Source organism: Cyprinodon tularosa, unplaced genomic scaffold, assembly GCF_016077235.1.
Source record: "Cyprinodon tularosa strain WSP-4 unplaced genomic scaffold, ASM1607723v1 ctg94, whole genome shotgun sequence".
Classification (NCBI taxonomy): domain Eukaryota; kingdom Metazoa; phylum Chordata; class Actinopteri; order Cyprinodontiformes; family Cyprinodontidae; genus Cyprinodon; species Cyprinodon tularosa.
In genome coordinates, this window is record NW_024039718.1 from 394,985 (window position 1) to 413,332 (window position 18,348).

The 18,348-nt window shown below is 38.3% G+C and overlaps 3 protein-coding genes across 10 annotated transcripts in view; 1 reads left to right on the forward strand and 2 right to left on the reverse strand.

Annotated features, from left to right (window-relative positions):
- The window catches only part of rapgef1b (Rap guanine nucleotide exchange factor (GEF) 1b), a 49,588-nt gene extending 42,016 nt beyond the window's left edge, over window positions 1–7,572 (forward strand). For 6 of the 8 annotated variants that reach the window (XM_038275060.1, XM_038275059.1, XM_038275058.1 and 3 more), the window contains 14 exons: window positions 207–299; window positions 1,702–1,787; window positions 2,112–2,217; window positions 2,791–2,866; window positions 3,087–3,171; window positions 4,724–4,816; window positions 4,952–5,137; window positions 5,236–5,320; window positions 5,430–5,524; window positions 5,605–5,683; window positions 5,761–5,862; window positions 5,937–6,034; window positions 6,123–6,251; window positions 6,368–7,572. In XM_038275060.1, coding sequence (XP_038130988.1) covers window positions 207–299; window positions 1,702–1,787; window positions 2,112–2,217; window positions 2,791–2,866; window positions 3,087–3,171; window positions 4,724–4,816; window positions 4,952–5,137; window positions 5,236–5,320; window positions 5,430–5,524; window positions 5,605–5,683; window positions 5,761–5,862; window positions 5,937–6,034; window positions 6,123–6,251; window positions 6,368–6,518 — 1,464 coding nt within the window. In that variant the 3' untranslated portion in view covers window positions 6,519–7,572. The remainder of the gene's footprint in view (window positions 1–206; window positions 300–1,701; window positions 1,788–2,111; window positions 2,218–2,790; window positions 2,867–3,086; window positions 3,172–4,723; window positions 4,817–4,951; window positions 5,138–5,235; window positions 5,321–5,429; window positions 5,525–5,604; window positions 5,684–5,760; window positions 5,863–5,936; window positions 6,035–6,122; window positions 6,252–6,367) is intronic. The other 2 variants (XM_038275062.1, XM_038275064.1) reach the window with 1 other exon arrangement.
- A 1,214-nt stretch (window positions 7,573–8,786) lies between these two features.
- Window positions 8,787–12,026, reverse strand: uck1 (uridine-cytidine kinase 1). The gene is made up of 7 exons (XM_038275066.1): window positions 11,836–12,026; window positions 11,236–11,395; window positions 10,301–10,397; window positions 10,073–10,215; window positions 9,912–10,006; window positions 9,784–9,832; window positions 8,787–9,699 (listed from the first exon to the last, which is right to left on the reverse strand). The coding sequence occupies exons 1-7, from the start codon at window positions 11,932–11,934 to the stop codon at window positions 9,512–9,514; spliced, it is 831 nt and encodes a 276-aa protein (XP_038130994.1). The 5' UTR covers window positions 11,935–12,026; the 3' UTR covers window positions 8,787–9,511.
- A 1,194-nt stretch (window positions 12,027–13,220) lies between these two features.
- dnlz (DNL-type zinc finger) lies at window positions 13,221–16,625 on the reverse strand. Its single transcript, XM_038274963.1, has 3 exons — window positions 16,247–16,625; window positions 15,966–16,105; window positions 13,221–13,442 (listed from the first exon to the last, which is right to left on the reverse strand). The coding sequence occupies exons 1-3, from the start codon at window positions 16,532–16,534 to the stop codon at window positions 13,292–13,294; spliced, it is 579 nt and encodes a 192-aa protein (XP_038130891.1). The 5' UTR covers window positions 16,535–16,625; the 3' UTR covers window positions 13,221–13,291.
- Between the last annotated feature and the right edge of the window lie 1,723 nt (window positions 16,626–18,348).

Genomic DNA, 18,348 nt, shown 5'->3' on the forward strand with positions numbered 1-18,348 from the left:
CGAGTCTCTCTTCTTGAATTCAATTATTGTGACAAGTTAAGTTTGTAGTAATGTTCTAATTTATTGAGTAACCCCTGAAACTGACCTCGGCCAGCTGCTGTCTCCCTCATTAAGCCTGTTACTGCCTCAGCAAACACTCTGTGGCCCTTTCTCCTGCTTCATGCCTCGGTCTGTGTCCCTCCTCTTCCCCCCTTCCCATCCCATAGAGCGAAAGCGTGAATGACGAGGGCGGGGAGGGGGAGTATGTCAACCTATACTCATCCAGCCAGGCCAATGGGGAGCTGCCTCTCTCCCTCCGAGTAAGTAGCTGACCGCCAAAGGTGAAAGGTCAATCCCATTTGCACGTCCAATCGCCTTGGGGGGGAATGAATCGATTCAGATATGGGGGCGGCGATTTAAAAGTAAAAGCCCTGGCCTGTGTTGCTTGGCCCATTTCATTCTCACATGTTGCACACAGCACCTCCTATTGATTCATCCCCTAAAAAGCGATCAGCGGCAGAAATGGAATATGGATGTAGCCGAACCCGAACGGACATGATCTCAGCTTCACAGGTTCGCTTGTGACTGAATCATGTGCCGGTGTTGTGGAAATAAGGAAATTATAAAGAAAGAAAAACGTCCATCTGTTTGTTCTGCCTGCCTGGCTGGTGACTGCTTTATCTCTGGCTGCACTGAACATTTCAGCTTGTTCTGCTCTAACTCCTGACATCTCTTTGCTCCTAAATAGGATTCTCAGTGGGTTTCCAGTAACAACTGCCTTAATGAATAACATGCACCTCTGCATGTGTAACAGCTAATTCGTTTGTGTGGTTATGTTCCTTTGGGTCAGACTCTGCATTTGCTTCAGGGTTTTTTTTTTGGTTTGTTTTGCTTTTCTGGGTTAACATATAAAATGATACGATGTGTGTGCGGTTGCGTTATTGTTCAGACGGTGTTTCACTTTGAGTGAATTTTATCCCTTCTGGTGTTTTGTTTTGGCTTTCATGTGTTGGGTTTTCTTTGCTAGCTCCAAGCACCCACCCTGTATTTGCCCTTATGGGACGATGTGGTAAATGTGTTCCAAACTTCCATTCTTCCTTTTCTTCACCGCTGTGTTGCATGAGATCCTGGTGGTTCATATGATCTCATCTGTAGCTAGATTCTGGTTACTGCATGAAGTCATTCACAAATGTTGTTTTTCCACACAGTTCTGGTGAAAGGTTTGCTGAAATTCATCATAGGCATGAAGGCGTTTTTTTTTTTTTTTTTTTATGATTTATCTGTATTATGTTATTTTTCCATGGTAGACCAGTGATTCATGGTGGGAATTTCTAAAAAGGATAGGTTAACAGGTTTGGATTTACAGGCTTACATAAATATAAATAGTAATATTTGACCTTATAGTGGCTGGAAATCTAACTTCTTCACTGATAAAATTTAATTCTAGTGTTAGATTTCAAGCATAGCCCGGGTTTTTTTTAATCTTTTTGAGGTCAGGGCTGTTTTTTTCCCCACAACTTCCATTTATGTCCAGATTTTAATCACATAAGCCAAACTAACACTGTCAGATAAAGAGAAATTGGTTGTAAAAAAAAAAAAAAAAAAAAAAAAAAGTGGTTACAATAATGTACAAAGCCTTCATGCCATTGAATGCAGACAAACCTCCCGCCAGAACTGTAAACATCCGAGGCTGATGGTTACGTTCTTTTCCTCAACTGTTAGGAAACCATTGCAGCTGATGACGTACTTCAAGACCCTGTTCCTCAGATGCCATCCAGCAATAGTAAAGAGGCTTTAGACAAAGAAAGGTAACAGTGATAAAACTCACTTCCTGTTTTTACTACTGTGAAACTCAGTTACATCTTGATCATGTGGTCCTCATGTATTGGTCTGGAGGAAGTGATCAGACATGGTGCCATTAAATGTACCTTATTACTCTTATTTCTTAAGTTTGATCTTTAGCCTTTCACATGCTTGTATAAAGAAAAAAATGTTAAGTTATATATTATTAGGGGTTGTTTTAAAATGATTCTTTCTGTTTAAATGAACTGTTTTAAGCATGCAGTGTAGAACCTAGGCAGATGTGATACTGTCTGTGTTGATGATGGTGATGATGTGTGGGTGTGCTTTAGGAGGCAGAAAATGACAGAAACAGCCGGGAGCGTTGAGGAGGACGTAGACGAGCTCTCCCTAGTAGACCACAAGGAGATCATGAGCAGGATAACACTAAAGCAAGAAGTAAGTGGAGACCTGTTGATGCTTTTTATTATTTAAGAACAAAACTTAACAGCAGCCCTGGAAGCATTTTATCAAATAAATCAGTGTCTGTGGCGTGCAATCAGATCCTGCCCATGAGCATCGGTAGCCATTGCTGCCCTCTGGAGTTTAAGCTGTTAAATTGCAGAGCTAAAACTTCCTGTGCCTTCTCCACCACCTCCTTCTGCTTTGTCCTGAGTGGTGCAGTCTGATACACAGATGAGTGGAAATGCTGCACACCTCTCTGCAAGGTTAGCGGCACAGTCACAGCAGCGATTTACAGCGGAGAGAAGGGAGGTAGTCAGACACAGGAGGAGCACTCTGACCAGAGAGGCAATTTAGCTGTGCTGCAACACAGACATTGCAGTGAATCATTTTTTAGATTTTATTTTATGTACAAGTCAGACTTTTGTTCGTCATCAGAGGAGCTGCTGCAGGAAAAATGGGGTTGGTTGAAGAGAAAATGTGCATGCTACGTTTTGGGCTGAATTGCGTCTCTCTCATAGATATTTCTCTTCATATTGAGCTTCTCTTTATTATTCCGAATCTTTCCAGAATGACGACGGTCCTGACGTCCGTGCTGGGTCAGGAGACATCCTATTAGTCCACGCTACAGAAACAGACCGCAAAGGTAAAAACTGTCTAGGTCCAACTGTCTTTATCTTTTATTGTTAAAAGGTGTATTAATTTCATATTTGAATAATCCTATATGTTTGATTGGCCTTAAGTAACCTCAGTCTAATATTAAGACTATAATTCTATGTAGCAGGGATATTTGATATGTTAGGTTATATTTGTTTATTTAGCTGCAAGGCATCTCAAAGATGCTATTGTTTTTTTTTTCTTTACAGATCTTGTTTTGTACTGTGAAGCCTTCCTGACTACATATAGGACTTTTATAACCCCAGAGGACCTCATTAAGAAGCTACACTACAGATATCCTTTTAAAATCAATCAGCATGTCACTCTGGTCTAATTGCTTTTTTTTCTTAAAGAACTTTTTTTTTTTTTTAAAGCTTTAATCCATATTTACTTAAAACAGACTTGCCTGTTCTGATCTAGATCTGTACTGATAAATGCAGATTTTTTTTTTTTTTGCTTCAATGTTACTGGGATTTCATGTATTCATGCACACACTAAAGAAGTATTTGTGAAATGGAAAGAAAAAGAATCCTAAAAATATCGCATGATCAAATTCTGATCACACTAGGACTACCTGAACTTATCATCTCCACAGGGAAACACGGTAGTGGCAGCCTTATTCTTGGGGAAGATTTTCAGGCCTTATGGGCTGAGATAGGAGGGGGGGGGGGGGGACTAAATACTGGGTCTTTTAAGAAAAACAGAGGTTGAAACCTTCCTAGAGGTTAGAGATCCTTAAAGGGGTCATGGAATACAAAGCCGAGTTTATATTATCATAGATGAATAACGATAGTTCAGTGGGTGAAATGGACGTACAGAGAAGTGCAAACCCCATTGACACCTCCTTTCTCTGCAAATCTCACAATTCTAAACTTCCACCATAAAACAGGTGAATTCAAACAAAGCCCCATTGCTGATGTTGGCTTATTTGGTTCTACTTTTGTCACACCCCTCTCTGTTGACTGGACCTCACCTTAGCAGAGAGCCATGAGCTGCCCGTCCTCAGCTGGAGGAGGGGGGCTGGGGGGCCAGTAAGGCAGACGGGGGGGGAAGCATGGGGCCCCTGTGTCCAGGCTACCGTCACTGGATCGGGTTCGGTCACTCTGGCTCCCTGCCCCCGCCGGGTTTCCTGGACCAGCCCCGGAGCTGATGGCTTGGTTCTGCTGCACTGTAGTCGACCAAAATCCTGGACAATTTTGAAATTCCCCACTGACATCTTTTTAGGTATAAAAAGTAGGACATGTCCAGGAAAAAGAGGAGATCCGGTCACCCTACCATATCAACAATTTCGATGTTTCGGTGAGTTAGTGCTTGTTGCTATGATGCGTCTATGCTCAGCAGCTTCGCTTGTAAACCAACTAATCAGCGCACAGCTCATCTAAATATTCATGAGCATACCATAAAAGGAAGAAAACCTGTCGTTTAGTTCTGAGGCTTTTAACCAGGCCTGCATTAGGGCTCATAGAACAGCAAATATGCCATTTTCAGCCCAACCAATGTTACACACCCTATTCAGAGACCTTAAGGACCAGCACCAAATACCCTATATAATCATTCTATGACCCCTTTAAGAGTCATCCAGAACCACAGAGTGGTTAAGATAAAGCCATATTAATTAGAGCCGGGCAGATTTTAGCCTTAAACACAAGTAAGAATTTAAGGAAAGACCTGAAAAAGCTTTTCTGATGCTCTTCATTCGGTCTGAATGAGCCAGAGCTCTTTTGCAAAAAATAAAAGGAGAAATTGTTTCATTCTCTATGTGGAAATAGCAGAAAGTGTAACAAAATAAATAAAGAGGTTTGCAGCTCTTTTAAGTCTGTTCCATTATCCTTGACCACAAAAGCACATATACCACCTTCTGCCATAGTCCAGACACCTTCAAGAAGCGAGTCAGCAAGAACACGTTCTTTGTTCTGGTCCGTGTTGTTGATGAGTTGTGGTGAGTTTAGCTAATAGTTTAAAAAAATCCTCATTCATGTTCCCAGTTGCTGCAGTGAAATGTCTCAGTATATTTCCAGAACACTGATTTGGTAAGAGATTGAGTCACTTCTACCTCCCATCCTCTGTCCTCCAGCTTAGTGGAGCTGACTGAGGACATCTTGAAACAGCTCATGGACCTGGTGTTTACGCTGGTGTGTAATGGTGAGCTCAGTCTCGCCCGTGTGCTTCGTAAAAATATCCTGGACAAGGTGGAGCAAAAGAAGCTGCTGCGATACACAAACTCCCTCAAGCCCCTCGCTGCTCGAGGGGTCTCTGCAAGGTACCATCTTTGTTTCTATCTGTGTCGTTCTTTGTAATCCTCCCTGTTACTGCAGCTGGCGATAAATGTGAAGCTTAATCGCTTTTGGTTGTGAACAGGCCTGGGACTCTTCACGACTTCCGCAGTCATGAGATTGCTGATCAGCTCACACTACTTGATGCTGAACTTTTTTACAAAATTGAGGTGCAGTGATTTCCTTTCCTCCTTTTGGTCAGAATAACTTTGCTTTAACTGTTGGGAATCAGGAGTAATAAACAAGGTTGTGTTTTAACTCCTCTCCTGTTTCCTGTAGATTCCAGAGGTTCTGCTTTGGGCAAAGGAGCAGAATGAGGAGAAGAGTCCCAACCTAACTCAGTTTACAGAGCACTTTAACAACATGAGCTATTGGTAAAACAATCAGATCACATCCTTTTGGTTTTTGTATTTTAATAAATGCAAACAGCTTAACGTATCTCTCTGGCCTACAGGGTGCGCTCTTTGATAATTCAGCAGGAGAAAGCTCAGGACAGAGAGAAGCTGCTTCTCAAGTTCATTAAGATAATGAAGGTAAGGCGTCTCACTCTTCCAAAGAAAAGCTCATCTTTATCAGATATTTAATACTGACGCTTCTTCTCTTATTTCAGCACTTAAGAAAGTTAAATAATTTCAACTCCTACTTGGCAATACTGTCTGCTCTGGACTCTGCCCCCATCAGGAGGTTAGAGTGGCAGAAACAGACTTCTGAGGTGAGATATTTTAATTTAGCTTTGATAATTGTTTATAAAAGGCATCTTTTCACTTATCTGCTCCTGTTTTTAAGGGTTTGGAGGAGTATTGCACTCTGATCGACAGCTCCTCGTCCTTCAGAGCCTACAGAGCTGCTCTGGCTGAGGTGGAGCCCCCCTGCATCCCGTACCTGTGAGCACTTCATCCTGCTTTAACAGATCTGCTGCTCAGTGAAACAGGACATGGCTGTTTGTTTGATTTCCCTTTCTTCTCCTCACAGAGGCCTCATCCTCCAGGACCTGACCTTCGTGCATTTGGGGAACCCCGACCTCATAGACGGGAAGGTCAATTTCTCCAAACGCTGGCAGCAGTTCAATATCCTGGACAGCATGCGGCGCTTCCAACAAGTGTAAGACTGCTTTTACTGTCGAGCTGCAGCGTTCATATCTCATATAAAGTTATCTAAAGTGATGTTTGTTCAGTGAGTAATAGTTATTCAGCACCTCTAACCTGTTCTGATCTCAGGCATTACGACCTGAAGCGCAACGAGGAAATCATCTCCTTCTTCAACGACTTCAGTGACCACCTCGCTGAGGAGGCCCTGTGGGAGCTGTCCCTGAAGATCAAACCCAGAAACATTGTCCGCCGCAAGACTGACCGCGAGGAGAAGACCTAGGGTCCTGCAGGCCTTCTAACCCTGACCTTCAACTGTGCTTCATGACACTAACTCCACTTTATTACATACTAAGAGAAAGACGCATGGAAGCTATCCACTAAAGCTAATGGGTGACTTGTTTCCAAGGAATCCAGAACAAACTACAACTAAAACGTCACCGAGGTTTACAAAGAGCTCTGCCGCTCTGGGAGATTATAAATCGGGATTACTGTTGCTCTGATTTAACAGCTGAGGCTGTGGTCGAGCCAAAGGAAAGCTGGAGGAGTCAGAGCTCATGGGGAGACACTACGGATATTACCAAAGTCTGCTCCCTGGACTATTTTAGAGTGGAGCTGTTGCGTATGAGAGAAGAACTTGAATGGTCCATACCCCCCCACACATCTCTCTAATACCTCTTCCTGTATGTATGTGTCATTTATCGGTCGTCCTCTGCAACACTAACCCCGGACGTACAAGTTCTCCTTAAACAGCAGAAGCTCAGGTGCAAACCTGCCCCGAACTGAAAGGCTGCAGCCTGAGAATCTGCTGTGACTGAACTTAAGAGGATAGCTCCTATAGACTGGAAATCTGAGTTTGTTTTTAAACTTTTTTTTTTTTTTTTTGTAAGAATCGTGTATGGTTATGACATGTATTATATACAGTGCTCCTTTTGTTCTTAAAAAGGACGTTTATGCTTATGAGAAGAGCTTAGCTTCTCCTAAGTGCCGTATGTATGTGCACTAAAAAAGAAAAAAAAGGCAAGGCAAAAACATGAAAAAGAAAATTACTAAAGATGCTGTGATCTATGTATGTCATACTGAATCATGGAGTGCCGTGTTAAACTGTAGAGAACCACAAAGCAAACACAATCATGTCCCGGTCCCGTCTGCATGAGAGAGAGAGAAGTCTTCTGAGGCTTGTGAGTCTGTCATTCCAACGTGTGCTGTAGGAAATCATTGGAATCCTATTTTTTGTTTTCTTTTTTTAGGATAATGGTCACAAACCCCCTCCCCACCCAACACATCACACTGTGCTCTCAAACTCCAATAAAACAAAAGGCTCTGTTTCTATAAAAGCTACGTCTGCAAGAGTCTCATTTGTTTGATAGTAAATAAGGCTTCAAAAGTTTCCGTTTATTGATGTACAGCGTTTTACATGAATCGTGGAAAAATAGAAAAAATATTAAGGCATAGACTTGGAAGAAAATGATCAAACAGGGAGTTAATTCTCCCATAAGCCTCGCAAAAGTATTCACACCCCTTCAACTTGTCTACATTTTGACGCCTCAACCGCTGATGTACTTTTAACAGAATCTGTTAGAAACCAAGATGGTGCAAAATTATAGTAAAGGAAGACGAAAATAGTTTAAGGATTCACAAATTAAAATCTGAAAAGTGTGGCGTACATTTGTAAGCAGCTTTTGGGTTGTATCTACCAGCTTTTAATATCTTAACCTATTTTTATTCCTCACTGCTGCTGCCTGTTGAATTCATACCTTTATGACTTAAGACATTAAACTAGAAGCAGTTAACTGATGATTCTTAGTCTATATATATATATATATATACACACCAACGATCACTAAAACGTTGCAACCATCCAGTGATCAGACTGGTGTGTGAATTTGCAATTAATAAAATCTACCTAATTCTGCATCTTCTGGCAGAAAAAAAACATTAAATTACAGGTTAAGATCCAGCATTTTTTTTCTTGTTATTGAATCCAGTTGCCTAGACTGAACTTTTTCCAAGCTTTACCATGACCTGGATGAATATTATTAAAGCTCTTCATCAATTTTGACTAACCAGTGGCATATTGCCTATTGGTTTTATTCCTTGTTTACATCTAACGCCTCTCAGGTTTTGAACAAGCCTAGGAAGCCATGTGTCAGTTCTCTTTCTCTACACAACACACACCAATTAGTGTCTGTCTCACAAAAGCCATTAAGGTTTATGAGCTGGCAAAATGCTCAATGGGTATGAATGTTTCTGCAGCTTCTTTAAGAAGCTGTTACAGAACAGGTACAACTACTCGGCTACGTGCACTGCAGAAAATTGAAATCTAAATAAGTAACTTCTTTAAGTGCATTTCTTCTTGAATTGAGGAGGTAAGTGAGAAAAAAAGATTTGCATTGTCTTATTTCAAATGCATATTATCTCATTCCTATTTCAAGAGTAAAAAAATACTCATTCTGTTGGCAATCATCTTATTTACCTACTCAAATTAAGGGTAAACACACTTAATTTAAGACAGTTCTACTTATTTCTAGATCATTTTTGCAGTGTGGTATTTGTACCATTTTACTTTAAATGCACTAATACTTCTTAAAGTAGTGAGGAAGATGTTAGTCTACCATCAAACCACATTTAAAAGTGCAACAGCATTTTCTATCACTCATAAGACCTGGTTTAATAACCACTTATTTACCCATTTTAAAAATTAAAACAATGACGCCTCAAGAGAATACTGATTACTATAAACAGGGTTTCTACACATCTTATACATAAAGATTTCAGACCCAGCATTCTAGACATGACTTTAGACCATTATGCTCATTTGAATTATAAAATACTAAAATTTACAATACAATTATGGTTGTTTCTAAAGTGTGCAGATTTTTGTTTTGGAAACTGGAAAAAATAATTACTGTGTTGATAGAAGGAAAGGATTTAGGAAAGATGCAAGGATTTATGAAGATGGTAGAAGGTAGAGCGAATGGAATGAATGAAGGAGGAAGAGCACATTTATAATTCTAGGGATTAAGGTCTGGAAATGTTAAATTATTTCCTTTTTCCATACCATCCCAGGAAATCCCAGACAGTGTAGAAACCCTGTTAACAACGAATAAATCGGGGTTCCAGATGTCAAAACCTGTTACATTAAACCACTAATATATATTACCAAATAATTCAGTGGGTGTGTGAGATTCTGGCACAGTAGCAGCAGTTTTCACCCCACTTCCACAGTCTATCTGTTCCCATTCCTTCATAACACACATCTAAATCCATTCAGTCTCAGTGAGGCCGACTGCTGGGCTCCAGCAGGACCCTCTTAATTGGAGGGTTAGTGGATCCGTTCTGCAGGTCCCCCTGCTCCGAAGTCACCCTTTTGTAGCCCCGTCCGTTGATATTCCCACGCTGCCACTTGCAAATGTCTCCGTTTAGAATATCTTGAATGTGCTGAACGATGAGGTTGATGGCCACTAATGAAAAATTAGGACGTTATTCTAGGCATCATCTAACCTGGTGAAAATGACTATAAGCAGGTTAAATTTAAGGTTTCTCACCCATATTGTCTACTCCTCTTGGAATGATGACATCTGCATACTTTTTAGTCTGGAAAAAAACCCAAAACAACTCTTTAGACATAAAGAGAAAAATAAACCAGCACATCATCAGGGGTGATTATACTTACAGGCAGGCAAAACTCTTCAAAAGCAGGCTTTACAAATGTTGTATACTGGTTTAGGATTTGCTCCAGGTCCCTCCCTCTGTTCATGTCTCTCAGGACTATGAGAAATAAAGTTTAAAACTCACAAGAAAACTATTAAATAAGTGTGATAGAAGCTCAAGTACCTCTTCGGGACAACCTGACATCTGAATCTGTGTCCACAAAGAGCTTCATGTGGAACATCTCACGTATTTTCTGGGGGTAGAAAACAAGGATCCCCTCAAAGAGGACCACATCCGCTGGGTAAAAGGTGATCCTTTCTTCCAACCTGCAAACATGCAAAGAGCTTTCAGACTACAGAAGGGATGAGCTTTCATACATTGAATTACTTTAAAGTGTTTTATGATTCCAACCTGGAATGGGTGACAAAGTCATATGTTGGCACCTCCACTGCCTTCCCCTCTGCGATGTCCTTCAATGTTTTGTACATCAACTCGTTATCGAATGCCTCTGCGAGATGTCGGAAATTGTAGGAATTTAAAGACAGAAATCAAGTCTTAAGATGTGAAAATAAACTTTCAAATAAACCTGTTTTGCATTGAAATAGTGTTTGAAGTAGTGTGGATTTTAAAGAATCAAGCAATGAATCAAGAAAAACAAAGCATATGTTTGGAAATACTTGATGTATGCTGAAGAATTTTGGTTTTGATATTAGGTTTTAAATTGTCCTGATTTTTAGCATTATGAAGTCTTACCATGTTCAAAGATTCTCTAGAGGAGAAATAGGCCCACAGCATTAAAGATCCTGCGCTATACTTAACAGTAAAGTCATGTCAACCTTTAGCTCCTTCCTGTCAATCAAAAAGCCTTAATCCCAACCTGAACCGGAATGCACCAAAACTCTTGCCTTTATTTACTTAGAAAGTGATATTTTCATTCCTGCTGTTGACAATATGGTGAACAAATAACTGGCAGAGATTTTATAGTTGATCTTCTAAGCTACATTTGAAAAAATAGTTGTTACAAGAGCAAATACAATAGTCTTAAAGTCAAACCAAACAACCCAGCAATTGAAGTTACATGGAACTGGGTGCTGAACATTAAACCCTAAATAACTTTTGGTCAGATTTTATAGGATGGAGACATCTGCAAGACATCTTGAACCAGTGAATTGGTTACATCAGCTAGGGGGATGTCTTGAACACACTTTGGAAAACGATTATCTAAAGTTTGTACAACCTACTTACTTTCTACTGCAAAGAAATGAAACAACACTTGGTCAATTTCTTTTAGACCCCGTTTTTCCACAAAGTTGATTAAATTAAATGTCTGGTCTGAACATGTTTACCTGGGTGATCAAAGTTGTACTGTCCTTTAAGGGCTTTAGCTTTCTGATCGGGAGTCAGCACATTGTAGAAGCAGTCCTGGCTGATGATGGCCACCTTTCTCTGGCGGTGGTCCACTTTGTGCTGACCCAACAGCTCCATGATCTTGGCACAAACCGTTGACTGGGGGAAAAAAGAAAAACACATCTCCATCATCAATCTGTTAAAAACGCTCTTTAAATTACACAACTAAACCTGTTAATATCAGGAAATGTTTCGTTGTTTTCATTGCATCATTTTTGACCATAAAGGGAATAAATACATGAATTAGGCTAAATTTAGACATGAGTCTGCGTTCAATTTACGACCTGAGTTCAAGGTTTACGAGATGACGTCAAATATGCCCCCCCTAAAAAACCGAACTGTTACCTATTTATTTAATAAAATCAAGGCTGGAAATTGAGAAGTAAATCTGGACCAAAGTAACAAAGACAATGCCTCTTTTAGCTACATGATAAACTACTAAACAAGTGGGCGTGGCGTTTATTTTGACAGTTTGATAATTGCTAACATTGACATCGAGTTAATAAACCGGTAAGCTAACTACATTTCTACTGATTTACCTTCCCGCTGGCCGTTCCCCCGCTAACACCGATTAAGAAAGGCCGATGTCTGGGTTTCTCTGTCTCACCGGTGCCTTCAAGGCCTTCCATCTCAGTCATTCCAATAATATAGATAACAGAAGAATCGACAGCGTGTTAAAGAAGCTAACAGCCTGCTATTAGCTACAGTCCAACTCTCGCGAGAACGGAAACTATTTGGGTCATTTCTGACGCTGGATCCCACGACACCTACTTAGACGTTTTTTTTGTTTGTTTGTTTTTTTACCTGAACTTAATTCATGGTTTCAAGATGGAACAAATCAAGCAGTTTCTGTTTTGAGGCTTTTTATACAAAACAGACTTTATATTGATGGATATTACAGAAAGCTGCTATTTTAAACATCCTGAAAAGAATGTTAAAATATAAACTGGTGACTCTTCAAAATTAGAAGCTATACTGACCCTAAGAAGAAAATGAATTAGGAAAAAAAAAGGGGGGGGGAAATGCAACCAAAGCCAAGGCAGGGTGAGTCTCGGTGCCCTATATATGGGGATAAGGATTTTGATAAAAATAAATAAAAATAGTTTTCAACACCCACTGTCTCAGATAAAATAATTTCACCAGGTGCAGAGCTAGATGGGGGGCCAGGGGTGGCCATGATCACCCTTAGCCAATCATTGGCCAACCCTATCATATTTTCCCCCTCTAATACAGATGGTGGCAGCAGTAATACTCTCAAGTTGAATATTCAAAATATAAAAAATCTTCATATATTAACAATTACTTGACAACAAAAACACTGTGTTTAATGTGTTGATAATGTGGTTATGCACATCAATAAACTAACATTTAAGATGACAAATACAGAATTCATGCTCTTTTCAGAGCTAAAAATTGTGTTTCTGCAAGTCATCTAGGAGTCTTCAGTGAAATCATAGATACCTATATTAATAAAAACTTAATAAGTAATCAATTTATGTAGATATTAGTACTTGTAAATATCAATTTTATGCAGAATGATTATTGATAAAAGTAGGTAAGTAATGACAATGGAAAAGATGTTTGCAGCAGAACTCAAACCTGAAACAATTTTATCCACTATACATTTGATCTAGAAAGCACAGATGTTTAAATATATGTGTCTATTTGTTTGGAAAGGCTGTAGGAAAGGATAGTTTGTCTTTATGTAGAAAAATATCGATGTTTTGCTCGTTAATTTTCCTGTTGGAACAGTGTAGATTGACCATGAGATTCTGTCGCCTATCCACTATCGGCCACCCCTCACTGTACACTGGTTATTGCCTGGACACCCCTATAAAAAGGTTCTGCCTACGACTCTGCATTTCACTGAGTTTTAATATTTTTTCACTTTATTCTAAGAGACCACAATGATCAACCCAAAGGATAACCAAATAGTTTTTTTTATTTTAAATCTAAATATATAAACATACAAGTGCAGTGTGTGATCAAGGTAAATCACGTTGTTTCAGGCTCATTCCCCTTCTCTTCTCTCTCAGCTTTCTGCGCACTGTCTGTGTTTGATTCTTCCAGAACTATCTCCAAAGCAGCAGAGCCTTCCACCCTCTTCACAAACTCCCCTTTGGCAGCAAGGATTTCCTCGATATTTCTGAAAGATTAAGCAGCACAATGTGAGCCATCAGCAGATTATTATGGATAGTGTTGTCCCAATACTGATACCTGGCTGTGCAGTATTGGCCGATACCATCTGTTTGAAATTGGTGTGTGTGTGTGTGTGTGTGTGTGTGTGTGTGTGTGTGTGTGTGTGTGTGTGTGTGTGTGTGTGTGTGTGTGTGTGTGTGTGTGTGTGTGTGTGTGTGTGTATATGAAGAACTGCATACTACTTGGATGTTAAATAATTGTCATCATGACCTTGTCAAGCTGCTGCCTACCTTTGTGAAGCAGGAAAAAAAAAGACTAATACAAAGTGAATCAAATAGAACTTTTTATTGCCTACCTGGAATGGGGGACAATTGTTGAATAAACTTTTGGCTCTTTAAAAATAGTATCGTTGCCCTTATTGTCGGTACTCGCCGAGTACCGGGGCCCTGCGCGATACTGGTATCAGAATCTGTGCAACACTAATTATGGATGCACCTTGCAGAAAAATAATACTCATTTCCCTTCTTTTATTACATTCGACAAAAGTAAAGATTTTCAAAGAAGTCTGCCTGTTCTTGTGATACTAATGTTCTTAGAAACTACAAATTTAAACTAAAATTCCATCATATTACTTTCTTTACAATTCTTATCCATGTTTTCTTCAGTTAATATTTTAATCCCACAACAATACAACACCTCCAGATAAGTAGATAGAAGGTTTCTTTAACGATAGGTTTACTTTCATAATTCCCCTGAATGCAGCATCAACCATCTTCCCATTTTATCTCTTACCAGCTTAGAAGCTGAAGGAAACTATCCCTAAAAGCAGGATCCAGACACCACTATATCTGATGGACAGGAAGGCGGGCTCCAGTTGGTACACAGTTTGTTTGTTTTTTCCACACATGAACAAACAGCACCATTCTTCATGGAGCTGTTTGTTCACCTGTGCTCCAACTTTTTTTTATATTCAATTTATTTATTTCAAAATATAACCTTACAAGTCATATACACAAAAATACACGGACTCTAAAATCAATGCATCTTGAATGAAATGGAGCAGAAAGCAGAAAAGCCTTATGATAATTCTGCAGCTTCATTCATTCAGTGACAGGCTGCTGCACCATAAATACACCAGGGAGGGTTTTCACAGATCCTTCCTCCTAGCAGCTGTAAGACTTTTTAACCATCACTGCTTCCAACAACCTCAATTAGTTTTTACATTAATGCTGATTTTTGCAGTTTCTGTTTTGGTCATTTATATGACATGCTGCTGTATTTTTATAATTATTTTTTATTTTTTGCACATCATTGGTGTTGCTGCTATATTTCCACATTTCCATTACTGTAAAAATGTCCACAGCTGTTATTATTTTTATTCTCCAGATACAGAGTATTAAATTGTAAAACACTGTACAGTACTATACTCTATTTGTTTAATGTTCCTATCTCTATATTTTATACACTTTTCTAAAGTCCAGATTGTGTGACCACTTCTACTATAACCTTTTGCTGCTGTAACATCACAATTTCCCAATTGCGGGAAAATAAAGAGATTTTCTATTCTTTCTATTTTTACTTTTTTACAACAACTCTGCATCCGTTCTGTCTAAATATTTATATCCATCTTTTTTCAGTTATCCGCATTTACTTTGATTATATTTTATCATATTTAAAGTATTATATAAGTATTTAACTATTCAAAACATCATACTATCATTATGTCCATGTAGTTTTTGTTTTTTGAATGTCATCATCATTCTTGATTCTTTAATTCTTTGATTAAGTCTGTTCCACTAATTAATTCCTTTATTACATATGGTAGATACATTTTGGTTTTAAACCAGTTTTTTGTTTTGTTTTTTTCTAAGATATCTGTTTCTTTCAGATTATTTTTTTAGGTGACTTCCTCTTTTTTCAATCCTTACTTGGAAGTTAGCTGGCGATGTTTTCTTATTTGCCTTATACAAAACCTAGACAACGTTTTAACCTACTGAATCATGAAATTTAAATAACTTACTCTTAAGAAAAAGTGGGCTAGAAAATTTTGAAAAGGATGTTTCTAAAATTATTAATAGTTTTCAGTGCTCTTTTTTGTAATATGAATAAAGACTTAATAGGATTCGGACGGTAATCCCCAAACACCATAGTTAAGTATGACATGATCATTGTGTTGTACAAAGTAATTAATGCTCAGTGGTTTGGAAAAAGGTTTAATTCACGTAACACAGCTAAGGATTTTACCATTTTCCTTTTTTTATAACATACATGTTGTTTCTAGCTAATATCTTCATCAATAACTCCTAGAAATTTTGTTTCTTTAGCCCTTTGTTTAAAAAAAAAAACCTCTGTGGCTTTCACCAAACTGTAGCATCACAATAGACCAAATTATTCTGTTAATGGGAACATCAGTAAATAGCTGTATATGGATAGATTTTATTTTTTCAAACAACATATGTATTCAAATCTTTAAGTTTGATGATAAATTACCATCTTGCATCCTCTAAGTTTAAATCTCAGCTCAACCAACCTCTTTCCCTCCAGATCAGAGAACCAGTTCAGGTTGTCAGCTATGATGTGGTGGTTCTTGCATCCTGAGCATGTCACTATCACCACACCTTTATGGTAGGCCAGCTTAGAGATCCTCTGCATGGACCTGGTGGAGCAAATCTGCAAACATCATCGCAGACCCCATATTAATTACCAGCCTTGACTTAATATAATGACTCAGATTACATCCCACAACGAAAACTGGAGTGGACAGAGTTTGAACAGGACTGAAACACTCTCGCAGAGCATTACTTGTGGTACCTTGCATGTGTAAACAAGATGATAATGTGTTGACTGGATCTGCCCAACAGCGTCTTTTCTAGAAGATGGAGAAGATGAGAAACTTCTAGAAGAGTTGGGATGAGCCGATAACAGATGATCGAACCCTCTTTGGTTCTGAAGTGACAGCAGAGCTGTTCGGGTGGTGATGTTCGGACAGGGAGACCCTACACATGGACTGGACACACGAAACTTACTGCGATAACATCGCGATAACCGGCTGACTCTGGGAACCTGCATTAAACTAAGACACTTCTGTAGGACTATCATGATAAAAGACGGTTTCAAGGAGACAGGGGAGAGTCTGATGGAACTAAAGTTCAAATTGCCTCAACGGAGAAATTGACGCGCTTTGATGACGTCATTGTGCTTAGCGTTTCAAAATAAAAACAAAACCATAATAAATAAAACTGTAAAATTAAGCATTTATTAATTTCGATTTCTTGAGACGCATTTTGGCAATTAATTTCATTAAAAATATTTATATTATAGTCAATTTAACAGTTTTGGAATAAGTCATTATGCTTTCTGTAAATTGATTACTTGATTCATGTTGTTTTAGTTCATTTTTTAAAGCTGTTTTACATATTTTACAAAAAAGAAAATAAAAGTGATAGATTGTCAGTGGTTTAACGATAAGCATCATAACAGCATTCGGCTAAAGAAAAAGTAAATGGTTAAATATATTAACCAGCAAATAGGTAAGATACCAGTAGTAACACTCACCCTTTCCAGAATAAGCCATTTATTTACCAAAGATAAAGTAAAATGTTTCTGGGAACTTCTCTGTGTCCTGAAAAGTTCCAATCTATTCACATCTCAGTTTTATACCTGGCAGCAGAGTAAGGACAATTTTTCCAATTTCACCATCACAATGAGGACCAGTTGTTGTAAAGTGGGGACATTTTGAAGGTCCTCACAAACTATTTTGCTAATGATTACAGAAAAATAATAAATAATAATAGTAAAAAATAAAAAAACGACTAAAAAAAAATAAAATAAACATAAAAAAAATCCATTGGCATTGGTTTCCAAGTTTAAAGACGTTTTGCTTCTCATCCAGCAACTTTTTTCAATTCAAGTCAGTTATTTATTTATTTAGAATGACTATGACCTGGATGACTGAGAACCTTCACCAGTATTTTGCTAATGGTCAGGTTTAGGGCTAAGGTGTCAAATTGGTTACGGTTATTTGGGTTAGGGAGAGGTGTGCATTGATAATGGTTAAGTTTTAAGATTACGGTATAGAAAGGGTTGAAAATGACTGAAAATCAATGGGAGTCAATACATGGTCCTCACTACATACAGCAGAACAAACATTTGTGTGTGTGTTTCAACTGTATGTCAAAATACACTCGTGACATTATTGGAGTATCAGTTGGACTCATCCAGTCAAATTGTGAAGGACATCCTGGATAATAATATGATAAATTGTATCTAAAAAAAAAAAAAAAAAAAAAAAAAAAAAACCATAACAAATATCTGTCGTTTTTACTTGGTTTATCATGTTTTATTTCCTTTGTTATAAAAATGGCTTGTTTTCTTTATATCAACCACCACCAGGGGGAGACAAACAGATATATCCCATTTTCTGGTGTGAAATAAAGCACTTCCTCAGTCTTACTTGAGCTCAAATCAAACATATAAATAATAATTACTTTTCTATAAAATACTACTCAGGGTTTCAGCAGTTTAAAAAATGCATAGATTTTAATCTGCATTAGAGTTTACATTAAACCCAGGACCATATGTAAGGTAGGCCAATATAGATTAACTAAATGACCATATAAATTATAAATACATCGAGACTGAGATGAAAGAATAATTTTTTATTAATCCTAATGAAAAAAGATTAAGAAGAACTGTTAATAAAGGGGTTGTTTTAGACTGCCTGTATACCCCACCTAAAAGTAGAAGGCCTGTAAGACTCTGTGTAAAAGTGTAAAATGTTATAAAGCTATAATGAAAGTTTATTATGTGATATTTTTCTATTAAAAAAAGTAAATTGAAAGGAAAATTATATTTTATTGCCAACATTTTCCCATAAAATTCTGCATAGTGCAGTTCCAATTACCCCATGTTGT